We start from the raw sequence: 23,802 nt of genomic DNA, 5'->3' as shown, positions 1-23,802 counted from the left end.
TGCTTTGGTTTCAAATGACTATTTCACATACATAACAGATTCTCCCACTCTTTTCTTTTCAAGAGCCAGCCCCTCCCGTTAGGCAGTTAATCAGACTATGTCACACACTGTCCAAGGCCTGGCTTCAACCCACAGAAGCTAGGAAACTCAGACTTAAGGTTTCTCACTCGGTGCTTACCTCATACTGTTATGTTTAAGGTATCGCTAGGGTCACCAAACAGTGCGGGATCTTAGGCACCATATGTGTCGAAGCTCTGCGGAACGAGAGTTTGATTTAGGGATAGAATTTCATCCTGAATATCCCTGCGTTTCTGGGACGGCCTCAGTCGCTCGATGTACTCTAGTTGGCTTTTGTATTTAATTAACGCAATTTACTATCATTGTCTAATATGTGGGCCCAAGGTCAGTATTTCTCATAAATGAGGTCAGAAAGGATTTGTTACTTCTGGGTCAGTAGATTCATCCAGAGTGTAAAGGGAAGCAGGAAGAACGATAAACAAGGAATGGAATGGTTTCTTGAGATTCCTTTTTTGGCTGTTTCTCCACATGTTCTCAACAGCTGCACTACATTGGAGAAGCATGTGTGTTAATATCAAAGATCGCATTTCTAAAGGGCCTCTCACAATTCATGGGTATATCCACTTACATAGGGGCGAGAGTAATTAAATGAGCAATTACTTTATCTGAGGCGCATGCACAAATAAGCTACCCGGTTTGGGGACCTTTCCCAGAGATCTTTTCGAAAGGTGCTTCGAAATGTTTTCAGAAACCTCTGGAATTCTTTTCGTGACCTCATACTGGCATCATCCACCACCACCATTAGCTTGAGCACTCAAAGTGGCACGCCAGGCTATTTGGCTTGGCCGGCCTTGCCTCTCACTGGCCAGGGGTGGGATGGGGGTGGGCAGGAACAGACACTTCACTCTCAGATCGGGGGCTCTGCCTGTTCCTGTGTCCTTTGTGATATTGCCCCTGGGGCTTCCAAGCACCCTCACTCCCAATTTACGCCTCCTCCCTGTTAGCAAAGACTCCAGGCAGCACACGGGGTCCTGAAGGAGCATCCCAGAGGCGGAAGAATGCTCGGGAACAGAGGGAGCCAGGGCAGAAACGGTGACATCCACAGGGCAGATAAGTGTGCTGTTCCAGAGCCTTGCTCTTTGCCTACCAGAAATGTCAGGGCAAAGGATATTTTAACTAACAATAATAATAGTTTTTGTTAAGTGCTTATTATGTATAAAGCACTGTTCTAAGCGCTGGGGTAGATATATGCTAATCAGGTTGGACACAGTCCCTGTCCCAAATGGGGCTCACAGTTTTAATCCCCATTTTACAGCTGAGGTAACTGAGACACAGTGAAGTTAAGTGACTTGCCTAAGCTCACACAACAGACAAGTGGCGGAGCCAGGATTAGAACCCAGGTCTGACTCCCGGGACCGTGCTCTAACCACTAGGCTCTGCCTGTGCTGTGCAGTTTGGAAATTGGTGAGAGAAACCTCAAAACGAGTGTTAGAGAAGGGGAGAGAAAATGTTTTACCTCTCTGGCGTTCCTCAAAACATTGTCTACGGTGGTGGGAAGAAGACAGGTTTGGGGCTTGACCATTTGGCTTTGGGCAGGTCAAGGAAGGAGCGAGGTAATGGGCAGGGTTGGAGGTCTCGGTAAGATCTTTCCCCACTGCCTATGGACAATAATCAAGGAAGTGCTGTTATAACAAGTAACACATCTGAATCAATATAAAATCTAACATTGCAAAAAAGTAAGGTTTTTCAAAAACTGCTGCTCATATCCAAATTCTTTTTGGTCTATAAAAATTGTATTGGCCCAATATTTTTCAGTGCCACTCCTTTCCCATCCTAGCCAATAAGCTAAGGAATAGCACTTATGTTCATATCTGTAATTTATTCATTTTAAATTGGTGTCTGCCTACCCCTTTAGACTGTAAGCTCATTGCAGGCAAGGAATGTGACTAGTACATTGTTATATTGTATTCTCCCAAGCGCTTAGTACAGTGATCTGCACACTGTAAGTTCTCAAGAAATATGATTGACCAACCCTCAGCAGTTCTGAATACACATTTCCCTTTAAACTCAAGACTGCAGCACTGGTAACTGGAGCTGATAAGCCCAATGACTGGCACCATCCTTCATTCAATAGTATTTACTGAGCGCTTACTATGTGCAGAGCACTGTACTGAGCGCTTGGAATGTACAATTTGGCCACAGAGACAGGCTGAAAGCGGTGTCCTTTAGCACCCTCAAACCTGGAACTCAGGCTGGTCCTAAGGTCCTTAGTGTTACCTTGGATTTCTGAGTCTGAGAGGGCCCTGTGGTTGTGATTGTGAGACCCCTCAAGGGTTCTCTGCATTTTTCTAGCATCTGTTGTAAAACGCAAGCTCCTAAAGGGTAGGGGCTATGTATTATTTGCTGTGCACTGTACCGAATGTGTTTACAGGTGAATAATCAAAGCGATCAGATGGGGATGATTGATAGTAAGCCCGGAATGTTCACTGGATGCTCCCAAGAAGAAGTGGGTGAAGAACGGGAACGTGGTCTGTGATCTCTGCCTCTGGAAAGTGCTGGAAACGGAGAAGGGAATTATCAGTAAATTGCCGCTTGAATGTTTTTGTCCCTTCCTGCTGACCCCAGGTGGCAGGATGATGCTACTGGAAAATGGTTCTTGGAAGAGGAACGTCAGAATCTAAGCCTAGAATTCAAGACCGTTTTTCTCTTTGCAGTGGAGCACGACAAAGAGTTTTTCCACCAGCGCTATCATCATCGGGAATTCCGGTTTGATCTCTCCAGAATACCAGAGGGGGAAGCCGTGACAGCGGCCGAGTTCAGGATATACAAGGATTACATCCGGGAACGCTTTGATAATGAAACTTTCCAGATAAGCGTCTACCAGGTTCTCCAGGAGCACCCAGGAAGGTAAGTGCCTGAGCACACGGGGTTGAGGGACTGACCGCCCCCCCGGAACAGACACTCCTGGGATAGTTTAGTCCCATTGCTGAGAACGTGATTGGAGAGAGCCCGAGTTTGAGGAAAAACAATTTTTCAATTTAAAGCTGGTCTTATAGACCTTATTGCCATTGGGAATCTCCAGTGTCATTTGCCAGTTGGCCATTTCGAATGCCAATCTTGAGTGCCTCTCGAGAAAGTCTTTTTTACTGCTTGATAATAATAGGAATAATAATTATGGTGTTTGTTAAATGCTTACTATGTGCCAAGCGCTGTACTAAATACTGGAGTGGATATGAGCAGATCGGTTTGGATGCAGTCCCTGTCCCACATGGAGTTCACAGATCTGGGTTCTAGTCCCACCTTTTCTCAATCTCTCTGAGCCTCAGTCTCCACATCCCACAGCACTTCTGTGCACGTCCTATACTCTATCGTTTCCCATAGTTTATTTAAATGTCTGTACCCTCCCGTAGGCTGTGAACTCCTTGTGGGAAGGGACCGTACCTACCAACTCTATTGCATTGTACTTTCCCAATCGCTTAGTATAGTGCTCTGCACATAGTGAATGCTCAATAAAGGCCATTGATTGATTATCTGTATCGTAGGGCCAAGATGCTACTTCGCCCTACCTCTTAGATTGTGAGCTCTGTATAGGACAGAGATTGTTTCCAGTCTGATTACCTTGTATCTGCTCCAGTGCTTAAAGCAGTGTGTGGCACCTCATAAGCACATAATAATAATGATAATAATACCACCAACAATAATTTAGTTGTTACCTGTACTAATTTCCAACCAAATTGGCTCCATAGGAGGGAAAGGCAGGCATTTCCCTCTAGGTAGTTTCAGAAAGCATCGCCTACTTCCTCACGCTGACCTCAGACTACATGTTTTCTCTTCAGAACATAAGGGATCTTAATTGCAGTTCTTTATTGATAAAAGCATTCAGACTTCCTAATTAACTCAGACAGACTGCACCGTGGTCTTCGTATTGATTTATTGTTTTCCATGTGCAAAATTACAAGATGAGCCATTATACCTACTCCAAGCAATTATTAATGTATTCTCCACTCTCTGACAAATCCCTTGGGGCACTTGAACAAGACCATATGTTTTATTTTCTCATCTAGGCTGATTAATTGGGACTACAAGAACCTCAAAGGCAATTTATCAATAGCACTCAATCAGTTGTCTTACTCGAGTCCACATGCTTAGCTTGCACCCTAGTCCCGCTGACAGTCATAAAAGCTTGCTATAGTTATGTTCACAAAATCTCCTTCAAAAATATTGGTCAAGAAGTTAATCTCTGGAATTTAGCTGGCCTGCAGTAATAATATTCCAGTCCTGTTTCAGCTGTTCGGCACGTTATATAGTCGAAGAACATAAAGTACATAGCATCGGGATTTTCATGTTGCATGATTGAGTAATATGGGAAATATGGGAGTTTTGCTTTAGAGTTTTAAAAATATACACCCCCCCCAACTTTCTATAACATTAAAAAAACTGCTTTCCTGCTGGGGAAACCCTTCTTTTTTTCCTTTCACTTCATCAACTAGTTCTGAAAAGGGCCTTTCCCTTTAACCTTTCCCTTGTTCTCCATGATTCTTCTTGCTGCCTGTGCTAATTATTAAAGCTCTTTGGATTTTAAATGACGGTTTGGTTCTTTTTACGGTTCACTTTGTCTTCCCACTCGATCCTGCCGAGTAGTCATTAGCGGGCTGAATTTATAGAGTCCAGCGTAGCGCTGTGCTCCCCAAGGGGCTGGATAACTAGTGTTTGAGGAAAATGATCGTGATGGAGAACTTCGATTCCCTTGCAAAAGGTGGAGGGATTCTAAATCCCAGGCCCAACCTGTCAGACTGAATTTTTGTCCCAAGTTTCCTCTGGTGTGAAAGGGCTCCTCCAAGACTTATACTTTAGACTACTTTGGCCTCTGGGAGGGAGCTCTGCAGGCTCAAAAACAGAAGAGAAAATCTTCCAGAATCCCAAGAATGGTGTTGTTCTCACAATCTTCCTTTTTTTTTTTTTGGAATTACATTTGCTTTCTAAATTCAAGGAATCAAATGATCCTATTACCATATCTGATTCAGCCCTAGGGAAAGAGGGCTCTGTATTCAAGGATAAGATAGTATATCAGTCTCTCCAGGGAAAGATTTCCAGCTTCTTACCAATTGCCTTTCCCTCTGCTCTCCATGATGATCTGCATAGTTCTGCGAAATACCTGGTGATAGTGGGGTGGAAACCTCCTAGCTTCAAACGCTTCCAGCTTTTGTGGAAACTAGAGATGGGCTGCATTTTTGAAACCACTGGCCATATCCCCCTCCTCTGGAATGGTTTTCTTTATTCATGAACTCTCTCCTACCGAAAAATACCTGTTGACAGTGATGGTGATTGTTAAGCTCTGACTGTGCCAAGCTCTACCTATAGATAGTAAACACAAGATAATCGATTTGGACACAGTCGTTATTCTACAGGGCTCACAGTCTAAGAGATCGGGAGGGCAGGTATTTTATCCCCATTTTACAGATGAGGAGATGGAGAAGTTGACTTGCCTAAGGTCACAAATGTAGTCGTTGATAATAGTCATGGGATTTATTAAGTGCTGATTGGGTGCAGAGCACTGTACTAAGTGCTGGGAGAATATAAAGTGGGAATTAGACCTGAACAGTGTCCCCGAAAGGCTCACAATCTATGGCTAAATTGGGACTGAAACCTGAACTCCCGACTCTGGTTCACTGCTCTTTCCTATAGGCCTGATACTTCCCTTCTCTACCTGTTGATATATTTATTAGACACCCAAATCCAAGGAAGCCAACTCTTGGATATATAACTCTCTTGGATATATATTTCCCTTCCTGGCTCTCTGTTGCTGCTCCAATCTTCTGCCTTTTTCTCTGTCTCCCTTTCTGTCTCTGTATCTCTGCTTTAGCAGGGGATCTGCCTCCTCAGCTGAAGAAGGCACGCACTTTGCTGACATTAACAGGGCAAGGATGCACAGCTGTATGCGAGCTGTAGCATCTGGAGCTCCACAAAAGCCTTGGGGATACTGCTGGATTAGTCGGCTTTGGATCTGGCTGCGTTGTCTCTTTCCTCTTGGGAGTCACTTTCCTTTGACTCCTCTTGATCTTTCATCCAAATTAAATTCCGATAATAAGGCCTGGTGGATGCAGTCCAGGCCTGGGACCTGTCAGCAGCCAAAGTCCAACAACCTAGTGTATTGCACTGGTGGGGAAAGGCAGAGGCTCCTTCTGGGCAGGGAACTCGTGTTGTGTTGTACTTTCCCGCGTTCAGTAAAGTACTCTGCACACAGTAAGCCCTCAATAAATACCACTGATTGATGATAGGCTGCCCGGCTGGCTTGGGGCTTGGGTGGACTTGTTGAAACTGTGGTGTAAATTGAAGTGCGATAAGAGCTTGCCTATGGCAGTGGCCACTGGGTGAGGGTGAGCCAGAAGAAAGCCCCATGCAAGGCCAAACAGACAAGAGGGGGAACATTGTCTTTCCAAACCCGGAATGCAGATGGAGATAAGGACATAATAGAACAGGAAAGTTGTTGGGATAGGAGTCGGGGTACTGCTTGGCTCACATCACCTGGAGGCATTGTTTTCCTGGAGAGATAGCCTTTGTTTTCTGGACCTTGAGCTGACCGCTAGCAGAGCAGCTGGAGGGCTAGAGATTGGGCTGGGTCAGAAGAGAAAGGGAGAGGTTTTCTTTAAAATCGATTACCTGTGGCCTTTCCATTCACTGCCAAGAGCTCCGTTTCATCCCAACTGACACCTGGAAGTCATGTTTTAGCCTTTAAACTTCTGAAACATTTTGGACCGAGAATTATGTCATAGCTAGGTGGAAGCTGTAGGCTCATTCATGTTGGTCAATGGTGATAATTGTGATATTTGTTAAGCGCTTCTTTTTTATGGCATTTGTTAAGGACTTACCATATGCCAAGCACTGTACTTAGCACTGAGGTTAGTACAAACTAATCAAATTGGACATAGTCCATGTTCCACGTGGGGCTCACAACCTTAATCCCTATTTTACAGATGAGGTAACTGAGACACAGAGAAGTAAAGTGACTCACCAGAAGTCACACAGCAGACAAGTCCGGGAGCTGGGATTAGAACCCAGGTTCTTCTGACTCCCACGCCCTTGCTCGATTCATGAGGCTGAACTGCATCTCATTATTCTGTGTGAAGTACTGTACTTGAGTGCTGGGGTAGATACAAGGTAATCAAAGCCCACATGGGGCTCAAAATCTAGGAGGAGAACGGGTATTGAATCCCTATTTACAGATGAGGAAATGGAGGCACAGAGGAGTTAGGTGACTTGCCCAAGGTGATCATAACAAGCAAGTGGTAGAGTCAGGATTAGAACCCAGGTCCTCTGACTCCCAGACCCATGCTCTTTCTGCTAGGCCATCCTTCTTCCAGAGCCACATAAAACTAGAGGAGGATTTAAGACTGGCAGGAAAAGGCCACCACCTTTAATGGACCATCACCCCCAAGACTCTCAAGATGTGACAGGTTGGTCCCTAATCCCCCACTCCCTCCCTACCCCTGCAGCACTCGCATTGTGCTTTTCCTAGTCTCACTACCTCATTCCTTTCCTCCAGGATTCATTTTCCTAGCTCTGACTTTGTAGCACCATCCCCTTCCCTAGCATATATTTCAGTTGCTCAGTAAAACCTTGGAGTCAAGAGGGAAGGGCGGAGGCAACATTTTAAGGATAATGTAAAACAAAGCCTTAGGCAGTGTTGCCTCCCAGCTGAAAACTGGTTGTCAGTTTTCAAGGGTAGACCAGCATGGACTACTGCCTATCTAAACTACAAGCTCTCTGTGGGGAGGGAATGTGATAATAATAATAATAATGTTGGTATTTGTTAAGCGCTTACTATGTGCCGAGCACTGTTCTAAGCGCTGGGGTAGACATAGGGGAATCAGGTTGTCCCACGTGGGGCTCACAGTCTTAATCCCCATTTTACAGATGAGGGAACTGAGGCACAGAGAAGTTAAGTGACTTGCCCACAGTCACACAGCCGACAAGTGGCAGAGCTGGGATTCGAACTCATGAGCCCTGACTCCAAAGCCCGTGCTCTTTCCACTGAGCCACGCTGCTTATGTGTCTACCAATTCTGTTACAGTGTACTCTCCCAAATGCTTTGTACAGTGCTATGCATACAGTTAGCGCTCAAAAAATATGATTGATTGATTGATGCTATCAAGAAAGGAGTGTCTCTTCCAAACAAAAACTTCATGAGGAATGAGGGGCAAGGGGGAAAAAAAAGAGAAAACAGCACCAGGCAATACGGCAACACATCAAGTACAAGGGATGGCCTTTTCATGCCCAAATGGGGCCAGAACTGTGGGTCTTTTACTGGATTTTCAGCTGCACATGCACTAATAGGTGAATTTCAGTGGTGCCTTCTTCAACTACGAAGGACAATTGTATATAGTGGCAGAAGGGGAGCCAGTGGCATATTCAAGAGAGAAGGAGGCACTGAGGCAGAATGGCAAACCCTTTGCCCATTGCTGTCCATCAGGCTGAGGGCAGAGCTGAGGGGAAGGAGAGACTGCCATTTCATCACGGGGCTCTTGTGAGTGGTAAATATTGGGGTAGGAAGATGGGTGAGGAAGGGGTTATAGTTGCAATTTTTCTGCTTTCTATATACTCTATCACTGATTGATGGTAGGCAGGCATCAATAGCATCAAAATAGATGAGTAGAATGATAGATATACATACATCATTAATAAAATAAGTAGAATAATAAATATGTACAAAGATACACAAGTGCGGTGGGGCAGGGAAGGGGGTAGAGTAGAGGGAGGGAGTAGGGGCAATGGGAAGGGGAGGAGCAGAGGAAAAGGGGGGTGTCCATGTGGGAAGACCTCCTGGAGGAGGTGAGCTCTCAGTAGGGCTTTGAAGGGGGGAAGAGAATTAGTTTGGTGGATGGGAGGGCATTCCAGGCCAGAAGTAGGACGTGGCCATGGGTCGTGGGCCATGGGTCGACGGCGGGACAGGTGAGAATGAGGCACAGTGAGGAGGTTCGCGGTGGCAGAGGAGCGGAGTATGCGGGCTGGGCTGTAGAAGGAGAGAAGGGAGGTGAGGTAAAGGAGGAGGCAAGGGGATGGAGAGCTTTGAAGCCAAGAGTGAGGAGTTTTTGCTTCAAATGAAGATTGATAGGCAACCACTGGAGATTTTTGAGGAGGGGGGTGACATGCCCAGAGCGTCTCTGTAGAAAGATAATCCCGGGCAGCAGAATGAAGTATTTCTATCAAGTGAGGAGCTAGGAGTAGGATTTAATTTGGAAGAGGGCTGAGGATAATTCCAAGGGCAGAATTTAACTCAGTAAATTTTTAATGCCCATGACCCAAACAGAACATCCCAAATACATTACAAATGGAGCCAGACAAGAAAAGAAATTAAATTGACTGACCTCTCCCTGATAGTCTGTAAATTCCTCATGGGCAGGGATTGTGTCTACCAACTCTGTTACACTGTACTCTCCCAAGTGCTTAGTAGAGTGCTCTGCATTCACATTCATTCAATCAATCATATTTATTGAGCTCTATCCGTGTGCAAAGCATTTGGGGAGTACAGTGTAACAATAAACAGACACATTCCCTGCCCACAGTGCACACAAATGCATCCAGCAGGTATAGGCTTAGTGAGGCAACAGAAACTCTTCTTTCCCGTGTAAACAGCTGTCCAGGGTTTATAGCATAGCATATGGTTCTCACAATCCTACCAATTGTCTTCTCTGAGGCCCCGAGCCCTGGGTTGGGATGTAGCTGAGGCTGGAAGGATGTACTCACGAGAATCACCAAGCTATCTGGAATGAGGTGTATCAATTAGTCGGTCATATTTCTGGAGCGCTGACTTTGTGAAGAGCACTGTACTAAGCACTTGAATGAGTACAATAGAGTTGGTAGACAGGATCCCTGTCTTCCAGGATTTTACAGCCTAGCTAGGAAGACAGACATTATGATAAATTACAGGTAAGGGGCTCAACTGAGTATAGAGATATGTACATAAATGCTGTGGGGTGGAGTGAATACCTAAGTTTGTAGAGGGAGGGACTTGGTGAATGGGTCAGACAGTCAGGGAGGGTGGGGAGCATGGCCTAGTTGAAAGAGCATGGGTCTGAAAGAGGATCTGGGTTCAAATCCTGATCCCCCATTTGCCTGCTGTGTAATCTTGGGCAAGTCATTTACTTCTGTGCCACAGTTTCCTCATTCCAAAAATGGGGATTCAATACCTGTTGTCCCTCCTACTTAGACTGTGAGCCCCGAGAGGGACAGGTATTGTGTCTGACCTGATTAACTTGTATTTAGGTCAGTACATAGCGCAGTGCTTGGCACGTAGTAAGTCCTCAACAAATGTGATGATAATGATGATGATGATAATAATACGTCTAGGTCCTAGCATGGAGGGCAGCAGCCTCAGCAGCAGCAGTAGCAGCAGCAGCACATTACCCTGCTATGTTGTATTGAGCTCACACATCTAAGGTACTGATTTAACTTTGAAAAGAAATCTAAAGTTTGCCTATTTGTTTTTTGCAAAATGAATAGCCAGGTTAGAGAACAAATGGATTTGATCATTTCCAGGAGATAAACTGTCAAATGCTCTTGCTGACCACAGTGCAACAATGATTGAGAAAGGTTACACCATAGGGCTTTCATGGACTCTCTCAAAGTGCTTAGGACAGTGTTCTGCACACAGTAAGCACCCGCTGCATTCCAGTGACTGATTGATTACTCTTTCGAGCATTTTCAATGAAGGTCAGATTCAGGCTCGGGCAGGCCTTGAGGAGGGGAAGTCCAGTGGCTGTATTACAGTCAGATAGAGGGTGGGCAGCCCTTATTCTGTCCCACACTCTGCCTAGCTTTACTGTCTCAGTGATGCGAGCAGAGACAAAAAGGCTGGGGTGCTTTCAGGTGTGCCCTGATGGGTGCCCTTTAAATCGATTAGACTGTAAGCCCATCATTGGACAGGGCTTGTCTCTATCTGTTGCCGAATTGTACATTCCAAGCGCTTAGTACAGTGCTGTGTACATAGTAAGTGCTCAATAAATACTATTGAATGAATTAGGAGATCCAATGATAGCTGCGAAGGGGCCCTGTGGTGGTGGGGGACCCAAGGCACAGTGAGGGAGTTTAGTTGGCTGAATGAATCAACTCAGTGCCAGAAGCAGCATGGTCTAGTGGAAAGAGCAGGGACCTGGGAGTCAGAGGATGTGGGTTCTAATTCTGGATCTGCCATATGTCCGCAGTGTGACCCTGGGGAAGTCACATCACTTCTCTGTGCCTCAGTTACCTCATTTGTAAAATGAGGATTAAGACTGAGCCCCTTGTGGGGCAGGGACTGTGTCCAACCTGATTACCTTGTCTCTACCCCAGAGCTTAGAACAGTGCTTGGCACAAAGTAAGCACTTAACAAACACCACAGTTGTTATTATTAGATTAACCCCGTGAGAGACACTCCAATCTCTCTGACATGTCCTCTCCATCTACATCCTGTACATCTCCTCTTGCGGCTTCTGAATGAATCACTGTGACGTTCCATATCACAAAGCCTTAAATGTTTCTTCCATTCCCTCCGTTCTCTCTGAATGGCCCTATAAGTTTACTTCACCACTGGGTAGGTGACTGGACTGAGTGGGAGAATTTTCCACATTCTGCATTATTATTTGCAAGCAGCTGAAGAATTAGCATGGCATAGTTTGCATTAAGGCCATGAAACTACCAGGTAAAGAACATCTTTTTTACTTCCTCCCCCTTCTTTTCAGCACTTGATTCATTGCAGACAAAGCTGCTTTGACTTGTTAAGCTTAAAGAAGTGTCTTCCTTCGGTCCATTGTACATCCCTGTTGATGTGAACCACCAGTAGGGTTTCCACCTTGCAGATTTTCCAGGGAAGGAATCCCTATCCATCCCTAATACTCTTGCCCACTAGTCCAGCCTCCCCATTTCCCCACTCTTGGCTTTTTCGGACCCCCTGCCCACCCTCCAGATTCACCCTCTGTCTCCCTGGTTCCCTCTCTATTCTTTATCTACTTTTTGAACTGTTTTTTTTCAATAGTTCCAACCTTTACTCCCCTTGTTATGGCCGCCCTCTGCAGCAGCCGGAGCCCACCTTTTGCCCGAACCGGTGGACCGGGACCAGACTGGTGAGGGATGGGGGAGAGCAGGTTACAAGAGGTGGGGAAGCCCCCTTGGCAGTCTCCTCCTCCCTCTGCCTTGCACTTTCACCCCTCCCTACTCCCCCTCCTCCTCCTTTTCCTCTGACACCATCACCTGTTCTGAAGATTGCGGGCTGAAGAAGCAGGGGATGGTAGCGGCAGGAGCAGCGAGGTCTAGCTGGAACCCAGCAAAGTTAGAGCTGTGAAAAGCATCGGTTAAAAAAGTGGAAATAGAATGAAAGGTGAAAGTGCAGGAGTAGTGAGGAAGCAGGGGTTGTGAATTTGGGTCACAGGAAAGTAGCAGAAGATTGTAAGCTTCTTGTACAACTTTATTGGATTGCACTCACCCAAGCGCTCAGTGCAGCGCTGTGTACACAGGAAGCGCTCAATAAATACTCGATTGAGGAGGAGGTGGGGGAGGCTAGGTCTGTAGCTTCAATGGGAAAGAGCTCAGATGGATAGCTCCTGGGGTTCCCAGTGGAGTGAAATTCGCTTGCCAATGGGTAATTTAAACATGTAAGGAATGTTGTATCTTAAAATTTCTTCACTACAAAGTGAGGATTTTTTTTCACCCTCATCACCTTTGGTGGGAATAATTTTGACACGAGGCAGAATTTAGTCTTTCCAGATCTCTGATTTAACTCTGACATCTGCTGCTCCCAGTAAGAACTAGGGCCTGCACCTAGTAATCCAGAAAACTCCTTTTCTGTGTTTCATGTTAGTCAGTCAGTCGGTCGGTCGGTCAGTCAATCATATTTATTGAGGGCTTACTGTGTGCAGAGTACTGTACCAGGCACTTGGAAGAATACAATATAACAATATTACAGACACAGTCCCTGCCCACGACAAGCTTAGAGTCTAGAGGCGGGGAGGCAAACAATAATACCAATAAATAAAATTACAGATCTGTACATAAGTGCTGTGGCGCTGGGAGCCGGATGAACAAAGGGAGCAAGTTAGGGCATCCCAGAAGGGAGTGGGAGAAGGGAGTTGTCCCTTCCCTCAGCATGCAGGGCCTAAACTGAGGTCGAGGGTGGTGGGATGCTCAAATTTCTGGAGTGGTGCCCTTTAGAGAACTTTCAACTCATTCTGAGAAACGCCGATATAAATCCAAGTAAGTAATTATAAAAACCTCAGCCAAAAGGGTTAAATTCAATCTCGTGGGTTTATGCAACTCACTTAAAGTGCATAGACAAGATCATTCAGGGAAGCCAAGAAGTGAGCTACAGGCTCATTGTGGATTTTCCTCTCCCATGAATAGGACTAGACATCAGCTTTATCAACTGGAGCATTCATTGATCCCTTGTCCCAGAAGCATCCTGATCTCAGCTTACAAAGAGTTCTTCTGAAGGAAGCAGACTGGCAGGCATAAAGCCCACAAAGCCACTGTCAATTCTCGGGACCAGTCCCTCCTCCTCCCCAACTTCCCTGCAGACCCCCAAATCTCCTCACCTGTTAGGTGAGCAGGATTAGCTTTCTATTTCTCTGGCTTGCAACTCCTCCCCCTGTTGCCTCTCACCCTGAGGCACAAGGACCTCCACTCTTGGGATTTACCTGCTTAGCTCTCATCAGCATTATTGACTTTCAAGGCGAGGGGGCCCCCGCATTATTTCAAAGTAACTCGAGGCTACCACTGAAGAACCGAAGTGACATTTGGAGAGCCGGTGAGCACAATCAAGGGGCCCGGCTTAGTTATCGCCTTAAACTCTCCGAACCTCAGCCACTCTGCTCTCTGGGAAAAGGTAATCCTGGTTTTAAATCCTGGCTCGGGGTTGGCTCATTAAAGCTCTAGTAAGCTGTAACCAAAACATCTTCATGTCACTTAGCAAGCCGAATTCTGCTCATCGCAAGCACTTGAACAGCGGCAGAGGGTAGGTGTCTTTGCATACCCACTTGCATTCCTGCCCGGTCCATTAAGGCATTAATGAAAAAGAGCCACCACCCTGAGCCACAGAGAGACAGGTGTGGGTCTTTATTTTCATTAATCACCTGTTTTCCTTTGCTTTGCAGGCATTACGATACCCCCAGATTAATATTAATTTGCATATTTGTTCAGAGGAAAGAACAGACAGCACTCCTCCTAAGAGAGAAGCAGCGTGGCTCAGTGGAAAGAGCACGGGCTTTGGAGTCAGGGCTCATGAGTTCGAATCCCAGCTCTACCACTTGTCGGCTGTGTGACTGTGGGCAAGTCACTTAACTTCTCTGTGCCTCAGTTCCCTCATCTGTAAAATGGGGATTAAGACTGTGAGCCCCACGTGGGACAACCTGATTCCCCTATGTCTACCCCAGCGCTTAGAACAGTGCTCGGCACATAGTAAGCGCTTAACAAATACCAACATTATTATTATTAAACCATTGAGTGAGGGATAGCCGGCAAGCTAATTATGGGAAAATTGCAATCGAGGACTTTGATTTCTTTGACATTTTTGGTTCCTTTCCCAGAAGCAAGTTCCCAGAACCGGGTTTGAAAAACAGATCGTTCACCTACCCTAGAATCATTTGGGTATGGAGAAGAAAAGAAACATGAAAGGATTCTGTGGAAATACCAGGGCCGGTGGGGCGGAGGGAGTTGCCTGCCAGCTACCTTTGAAGGAAATGTGTTCTTAGTTCCTTAGTCCTACCTCGGAAACCCAGGAGTTTGGAATAGTGCCTCGGCCTAAATGGCCCTCTACCTCTACATCCTATTTCTTTGTGGAGCAGGTTCAAGGCCCATTAGCAGTGTGATGGAGAAATGCTGCCAAATGTGTCACCGTGAGCTTGGGAGTCAGAGGAACCTGGGTTCTAATTCCGCCTCTGCCACTTGTCTGCTTGTGACCTTGGGCAAGTCACGTAACTTCTCTGTGTCTCAGTTACCTCACCTGCGAAATGAGGATTAAGACTGTGAGCCCCATGTGGGAAGTAATTATAATGATAATAAGCGCTCACTATGTGCCAGGCATCATACTAAGGGCTGGGGCGGGTATAAGCAAATTGGGTTGGACGCAGCCCCTGCCCGACATGGGCCTCACTGTGTAAATCCCCATTTGGCGGATGAGGTAACTGAGGCACAGAGAAGTGAAATGATTTGCCCAAGGACACAGAGCAGAAAAGTGGCAGAGCCAGAATTAGAAGCCAGGTCCTTCTGACTCCCAGGCCCATGCTCTATTCACTGGGCCATGCTGCTTCTGATCGGGTTGGACTGTGTCCAAGCTGATTAACTAGTATCTACCCCAGTGGTTAGTTCAGGGTCCGGCACATAGTAAGCACTTAACCAATACCATAAAACAACAATGACAACAAAAAAAACCCGGTTTTTAAAGACAGGACAGTCCCTTATTAATTCTATGGAAGTTCTCCTCTGATTATTATAATTATGCTGTATTATTTACCATTTGACTGCCAATAGGGCATTAACACTGTTTAAGATTTGGATGATGTTGAAGTCTCCACTAGGGAAGGCTTCACCCCAGGGTTTATATAATCTCCACAGTCAGAACATCCTCTGATTTGTTTTGTAACTAATATCGATAGAATTGATTTTTATGTTAGCAGCTATTGGTCTACAAAACTTGATCCAGGATATAATTCTGAAAATATTTCAAAACTTGGAACTCGGCTTGCCTAGGGAAGGCTATTTTTCCAAATGCATTACCATCTGTATTTCATATCAAAACCCTGTAATTGGTTTAGTTTTTTTGGCAGAAGGCAAAGAGAATTCATAGTTTTCAATTCGGTCATAAGCAGTCATCTGTAGCAGAGTATGGAGAAGCCTGTGCAAGTATTAAATACTGATATGTGCAAATGCCGTCAATAAAGATTTAGCGATAAGCCGTATTTACTGGGAATATAAACGTTGAAAGGAACATAACTTTGTTCTGTGAGTCATTTACAATGACTTCAACTTCAGACCAGAAAAGGGGAAAATATGTTCCAACCTAGTCCCGTTTTCCCAGTTCTGGGGGGCGGGGGGGGGGGGGTGGAGCGAGAAAGGGCCTTTCCAAATTATGCTTGGAGGGGAGGGGGAACGGACGGACCACCCGGCCTCTTGCTTTTCACTGAGCTCAGGGGTTGGGAATCCCCAGCGTTGAGGCTGCAGAGCCAAACCCGAGACTCTTCCGAGCGGCTTCCTCCTTCCTGGGAACCCTCACCCCAGTGACCTGGGGCATCCCCGAGGAACCGTGGTGGGTGAACAGCTGAATGGGGAGGGGAAGGTACAGTCTTTTCAAGGGAAGCCATGTAAATGGAAAGGTAGGCCAGGAAAAGCCTAGACTCGGCAACTTAAGGTGTCACTTCAGTACCATCTGGATTTTAAGATTTTAATCAATTTACTGGGTTTTCAATTTTCCTTCCATAGCTCCTGGATTTATAAACTTGTCTCCCTATCTCTGTCAGGAAACCTATCTGGCACTGCTCAACAAATGGTGGCCCACGCCCATAATTCCACTCCACACTTCGTTTTCTGTGTCTCCACGCTGGGCAGCTTGCCCGATTCTCCTGGTGTCTAAAAGGTGTTCCCTAGAGTGGTCTAGTACTGGTGTTCTCTATTACTTAAAGAAAAACATTGGGTTTATGCCGCGATCAACATCCCCCTCGTCCTCCTGTCCAGCTCCAGTTTCTCCACCTTAAGTTCTACCTTTTTCAGTTGCTGCAGCCAACTTCAAAGACCTTTGCTTCTCACCCAATTGGGCCGCCTGGTCCTTGACACTTGAGGCAACTTCCCTAACACTCTCTCTTAGGTCATCCCTCCCTTCTCTTTCTCCTGCTGGTTTCCTGAGTTGTGTTTATGCCTTACTCTCACTTTGTTAGTGTTTATTTGGCTCAAAATGGCTTGAAACAAACACACACACAAAGATGCCCTAATTAAATTGTAGTAATAAATACTGTATCTTGCTACATATATTTGAGTTTGAGGGAAACTCAGATTACATCATTTTATTTTTGAAGAGAGCTAGAGTCATTGGAGGAAAGGGAGTGATGGGAAAAGAAATGGGAGGAGGGAACTACCTCAAAATCCACATCCCCCCCAACACCCCCTCACCCTCCCTCTGGCCCCCACTTCCCTGCAAATACCAGAAGCAGACAGCTGATCAGCTTGTATTTTTCTTTCCATGGCATGTCAGACATTTCCAGGTTCCACCCACAAAGCGAGCTCTTTGGGGGGAATCCCACAGATCTTTAAGTTACACCACAAATATGTCACCAAGCACAGAAATCAGCAGCTTGGCTCACCTCTTGTTATCGTGTTTCCCGCGCAGATTGAGGTTAGGTTTAGTGGAATGGTCAGGGCCCCTGATTTTACTGTAACTCTGTAGCCAGACCTTTGGAACCTCAAGGCAGACAAAGAGAAAGGGTTGAGTTTGAAAGTGATTCGAGGCACCCATCTCCTCGCCTCCATTTCTCTCCATTGCTTGCTCCTTCCCCTCTACTCTATGCTTCTTTCTGGCAGCCCTAAAACTCCTATTTGGGGATGCATTTTAACATTCATTCAAACATGTGTCAACCAGCATTTTAGAAATTTGTATCAGAAGGAGGGAAAGGAAAAAGAGAGGAGTAATGGAGAGAAGCAGCTTAATGGAGCTGGCTATTTCCTGTGCATTTTAGTTCCAGCCTTGATTACTGTGGCTGTAAATTCCATATTATATTGTATAATTGTAGTATATGTTGGTAGTGTATGCTCAAAGGAGCTGTAAGGATTTCCAGAGGGTCATTTCTTGGGGGGTGGAGGGGAAGGGGTGTGTGTGTATGTATTTGTATGTGTGTGTGTGTCCATGTGCCTACAGTGGTGACTTTCTGCCAGATTGGCCAGATCATTGATCTGGTACCTTTTTTAAAACAAAAAACCGAAAATAAAGAAAGAAACTCATCACTATCTCCTCCCCTCCAGAAGAAACAGGCTCCTGACAGAGAGAAGTAGCGTGGTCTAATGAATAAAGGAAAGTCATGCAAGTCAGGCATCTTGGTTCTAATCATGGCTCTGCCACTTGCCTACTCTGTTACCTTGGAAAAATCAGTTAACTTCTCTGTGCCTGGTTTCCTCATCTGTAAAATGGGGATTTAATATCTGTTCTCCCTTCTACTTAGACTGTAAGTCCCATGTAAGTCCACAGCTCCTGCTGTGTCTGACCCGATTTAGCTTGCATCTACCCCAGAATTTAGTTCAGTGCTTAAAGGCACAGAGTAAGCACTTCACAAATACCACCATTATCATTATTGGTTGTTTTGGAACCTGAACTCTCGTTCTTGTGCCTCCTTCTTGGTGACCAGGCTCTTTCAGGACCCAGAGTTTGTTTGTAGATAGATACTCAGGAGACCACAGGAGAGTCACATAGTGAGGCAGAGTACCTAGCAAGAGAACAGAATCAGCAGGAGCGTGTCCAGGGCACCCCTGATGAACATTTAGGGGACCACAGCTGAGAAGCTGGAACACTTTGTCATCCGAGGGGAGATGTCTTGGATCAGAGTGTTAACAACAACTGGGGACTTGGGAAATGGGAGGACCCTAAGTGCCCCTAGGAAGCCAATTGGTATTTTCGAGGGCAAAGTATGTGTTGAACGACAACCGGCAAGGTGGGAAGAAGTTTCAGCCCACAGTTGATAGCTGTCATCCCGTTCCAGACCTTTAAAGCTGAGGTGAACCACCTGAGGATAGTTGATTTGGGCCTGCTCAAGTTGAGCAGGGCTGCCATTCTAAAGGCCATCTCTAATGTGGGTGAGAGAAAAGGGGTGAACCTGAGCTGGCCTTCCTTCCCCTCTTTGCTCCACTGCTGCTCCCCCCACTTCCGCACCCAAATTTACAAACATTCCACGTAAATTGCGCTTGACTCACTTGCCCGTTCCATCAATCCTTTCTCCAAATACTTTGTTTCTCACCCTCCTAAGGAGCAAATCTGTTCTCCTTGCAAATAAACAGAAATAACCTGTATATCTGTGAGAACAGAGGTGCAACTCTATACATGCCTAGCAGGGGATTCTTTGGACCTTCCTCTTCTGTAATATAGATTTTTCAACTGACCAAACAGTTGCCTTGTTTGTCCAATAATATTCCCTGCATCATCTATTAAATATGATTGAATGAATGAATGAATAATCCAACACCCCCACACACAGTGTATACATACGGCTTTCAACTGGATTTTATATGCAGCCTTATCTGATCATACTTGGTATCTTTTTCAGCGTGATTCAACCACCCCTGTGCCAGTGCCTAACTCTGGTCCCAAAGTGTGTTAATGTAGGCCCTCCAGATCATACATATACATATGATACAAGAGACAAGAGATCTTTCCCCGAGTCCAGGTGAGAAAGTTCAAGTTTTGGGGACAGAATCTACAGCAACACGACAGAAGAGAAGCAGTGTGGTCTAGTGGAAAGATCATGGACCTAGGAGTCAGAGGACCTGGATTCTAATTCTAGTTCTGCCACTTGTCAGCTGCGTGACCTTGGGCTATTCACCTATTCACTTAATTTCTCTGTACCTCAGTTTCCTCACCTGTACAATGGGGATTAAGACCATGAGCCCCATGTGGGACAGGAACTGTGTCTAACCTGATTATCATGTATCTACTCCAGTGCTTAATTCAGTGCCTGGCATAGTAAGCACTTAATTAATACCATAAAAAGAGAAATAAAACCTGATTAGACACCCCTCTTCAACCTCCTCAGTTTTCTTAATAGCGAACAAATGTCCCAATCTGCACGGATGCGGTAGTCGTGCCAAGCCTGCAACTGTAGCCCACTACAGTTCACATAAGTCATAGACTGGGATGCTTCAGTCCCAGCTTACTGAGAACACCCCTTCCTATAAAATGCAAACACTTTCAGGATGTTTACACTATTTAAATGACTGTAATTGGAGAGGAAAGTGTAGATACCAGCCGTTCTCCTATAATTCGGTGGCTGTTTTCTTGCAGAATGCTGTGTGAGGCGTTTGTTGCTGTCTGACACAGTGTATATGTACCCAATTTACTCTACAAGACCAAGACATGTTAAATCCAGACACACACTGCTGGAAGACTGTCCCCAGATTCTTCCTTTGAGGTCTATCTAAAACATACAGGGAAAGCAAGCATTATGGAAGGACTAATTGTGCAGAATATGGATTTTTGGGGTTGGGCAGTGCATTATTCATAAACTAAGTGACCCCTGCCTTATGTGAGTATCTATGGTGTGAGAACACATGCATGAGAGCTAGTAGGACCGTGATGATCTGGTCCAATCCCCGGGCAGTTGAATGGTTCATCCACCCACCCATGTCTGGTTGTCTTTTATTTTGATAAAGTTCTCCAGAGATTGAAACCAGTAGTGCCAACTTTTCATTGTGAGCTCAAGAGTGACTTAGCTTTGATGGGTAGGGTGTTTGAGGAGCATTGGCTTCTGGAGTCAAAAAAACTCTTCTTTCTGGCCTTCAGTGGGGGAGGAGCTGTCTACCCTGGTGCCCTGGGAAGACAGGAAAAGCCCATTTGGATCCTGGAGCCTAATGGAGGTGGGAGCAGGCTAAAGCAGGTCCCCAGGAGCCCCACTGGACTCTCTGGATTTGCAGGATCTTTTTCCTGGCAAGACCCAAGGGATCGGGATTGGGGAGGGCTGGACTGGGAGCTGCAGCATGTGAACAGCAAGCAAATTAGAGAAATGCTGATGATGACGATGATGGTATTTATTAAGTGCTTGCTATGTGTCAAGCACTGTCCTAAGCACTGGGGTAGATACAGATTATCTGTTGGACACAGTCCCTGTCCCACGTGGGGATCACGGTCTTAATCCCCATTTTACGGATGAGGGAACCGAGGCACAGAGAAGTGAGTGAAGTGACTTGCTCAGGATCACGCAGTGGACAAGTGGCAGAGCCGGGATTAAAACCTGGGTCCTTCTGACTCCCAGCCCCGGGATCTTTCCATTGGGCCGTGCTGTGGGGAGCTGCCAAAATGGCAATACCACTTCCAGTGGGACCCACCCCTCAAGCCCTGCCCACATTTGAAGGGGTTTACGGCCTCGATCACATCCGTCCTCCCCAAGAGTCTCCAATGGAAACCACCTGGCTATTCTGTTTCAGCATTTTCTTACTGTATAGGTGCTACCTCTATCTGTCTTATGTATCAGAATTCTCTGCTGCTTAAAGTGAAGTCTGTTTTCTCTTTTTTGGTCACCTGGGGACTTGGAGAAAACTCATTTTCATTATCCTTGTGGAAACACTTTATACACTTCGAAGAAATGATTAGGTCACCTTTAGGCCCACTCTTCTCCAGGCTAAACATGGGAAGTTTTGCTTATAGCTTCTCCACCTCCTTGTTAAATTGTGTTAGGACACAGTCTTCTAATAAAGTTCTAAAACTAATATTAAGTATAGCGGAAGAATTATTTTCCAGCCCTTACATGTCATACTCTTGTAAATTCATCTCATTACCACACTGACTTTTAAAATAATAGCTCTGCATTGCTCATTCATATTCAGTTTGTGGTTGACTATGGAACCCAAGCTCTTTTCTGCTCTATTTGTGTCTCACCAGTCTTTCCCCACACTACGTTTGTGTATTTGAATTTGCTCCTTAAGCACACTCATCTCTATTGAATTTCATCCCATTTGGTAGAATTGCCACTTGCCTGCTGTATGACCTTTGAGAAAGCACTTAACTTCTCCCTGCTTAAAGTTTTCTTATCTGTAAAATGGATATTAATTACACTGTTCTTTCTCCCCCTTCTTGTATGGGGCCACATGATAGGATAGGGACTGTGTCTGACCTGTTTATCTCTTATCTACCCAAGTTCTCAGTACAATACTTGGTATAGAGTAAGAGCTTAACAAATACCACAAATATTACTATTATTATCATCAATAATGATAATAATTCTTTCAGTTTATCCAGTTTTAAATTCATGTTTTCAAAAGTGCTAGCAACTCCACAGTTGACTGGCATCTGAAAACTTATTGTGCCAACTCACAAATTCCATATTCAGGTTGTTGTTAAAGATATTGTTCAGGACCAAGCAAAGGAACCATCACTCTGGGACACCACTCACTTCAGGTGGACAGTGATTCTCCCCTTAGTTTGTGATGCCCAAGCCATTTTCTTAATTATTATTAATGATAAAATTATGTTTGTTAAGAACTTCTATGTGTCAAGTGCTGTTCTAAGTGCTGAAGTAGATACAAGTTAATCAGATCAGAGACAGTCCCCGTCCCTCATGGGGCTCACAGTCTAAATAGTGGGGACACCTGGCATTGAATCCCCATATTACAGATAGGGAAACAGAGACCCAGAGCAGTTAAATGACTTCCCCAACATCATATAGCATGCAGTTGGCAGAGCCAGGATTAGAACCCATGTCCTCTGACTTCCAGACCTGTGCTTTTACCATGCTGCTCCTCATCTGTGTCCCAGTAGCAGTAATTTGGGCAAACTGTATTTTCCCAGCTTATGTGTGTCTCCTTGTTTATACAGCTTGCCATTCTTTCATAGGATGAAATCGCCCTGCTGTAACATGATGTGTTCTTTGCAGATTTTTAAATCAAAATAGTACCTTGGGGTTAGGAAGCATCTTATCTCCTAGTTGCTCTGAGGTTTATACAATTTATTCATTTTAAAACCAAATATAGTATACATTCCCCTAGGTGGTTGTGATTAGTGTGAGAAGCAGTATGGCTTATTGGAAACAGGATGGACCTGAGAGCCAGTGGGCTTGGATTTTAATCGTGGCCAAGTTGCCCACTCTGTGACCTTGGATGAGTTTCTCCTCTATGCCTGAGTTTCTTCGTCTTTATTTAATTTCTGTTCTCCCTCCCAATTAGACCCTGAGCCCTATATAGGATAGGGATCATACCTGACTTGATTATCTTATATCTACCCCAGTACAATGTTTGACACTGTATTTATAATTTTATTATTTGTGGTTTGTGCTGGGATTTGTTTTACGTTTATTCTAGGTTATTCTAGACTGTAACCTTGTTGTGGACAGGGAATGTGTCTATTTGCTGTTATATTTTAATCTCCCAAGTGCTTAGTACAGTGCTCTGCACAAAGTAAGCACTCAATAAATACAATTGAATGAGTGAATGAATGAATGAATGAATGAATGATCATCCTGAGCACTGATGTTACTCTGGATAGTCTGTAATTCATTCATTCATTCAATAGTATTTATTGAGCGCTTACTATGTGCAGAGCACTGTACTAAGCGCTTGGAATGTACAAATCGGTAACAGAGACAGTCCCTGCCCTTTGACGGGCTTACAGTCTGCTCACTAACCATCTATTTCTAGGGGATCCCAATTACACTTCTGTAGAACCAGTAGTGAAATGGTAATAGTTTGATGGCATAATACCTTTAATTCCTGTTTCTAGATCAGAGTTCTATTTCATTTAGACCCTAAGTCGAGGACTTGGTGCTAACTTCCATAGCTAATAAAAAGGCAACAGCAGATTTTAAGAGTAGACCCTGCTCACTTTGGGAGAGAAGAGAGTGTCTGGTTTCTTAATCAGATTGATATGCTAATTGGAAATCTTTACTGAGAAGGTTTTCATTTTCTTATACCCCTAGTTATCCAGGTGATTAAATAGTAAGGCAATTTGCAGGGGAGCCTAATTTATATGAATGATTCCTTGTCCGAAGAAAGACTCCAAAATTGAAATGAGCTGAGCTGTGAAAGGAAATCAGTGCAGGCACAAACTGGGAGAAATGAAGTGTAACGAACAAGGAGTAA

The 23,802-nt window shown here is 45.1% G+C and overlaps 1 protein-coding gene across 1 annotated transcript in view; it reads left to right on the top strand.

The window, feature by feature from the left end:
* The window catches only part of BMP7 (bone morphogenetic protein 7), a 79,383-nt gene that overhangs the window by 24,899 nt on the left and 30,682 nt on the right, over positions 1-23,802 (top strand). Inside the window, exon 2 of the mRNA XM_001510274.5 lies at positions 2,733-2,925. Within this exon, the coding sequence (XP_001510324.1) occupies positions 2,733-2,925 (193 nt within the window). The remainder of the gene's footprint in view (positions 1-2,732; positions 2,926-23,802) is intronic.

The sequence above is a fragment of the Ornithorhynchus anatinus genome, chromosome 8, assembly GCF_004115215.2.
Source record: "Ornithorhynchus anatinus isolate Pmale09 chromosome 8, mOrnAna1.pri.v4, whole genome shotgun sequence".
NCBI classification, from domain to species: Eukaryota; Metazoa; Chordata; class Mammalia; order Monotremata; family Ornithorhynchidae; genus Ornithorhynchus; species Ornithorhynchus anatinus.
Note: the sequence above shows the minus strand (reverse complement) of the source record. Positions and strands in the feature narration are given on the sequence as shown.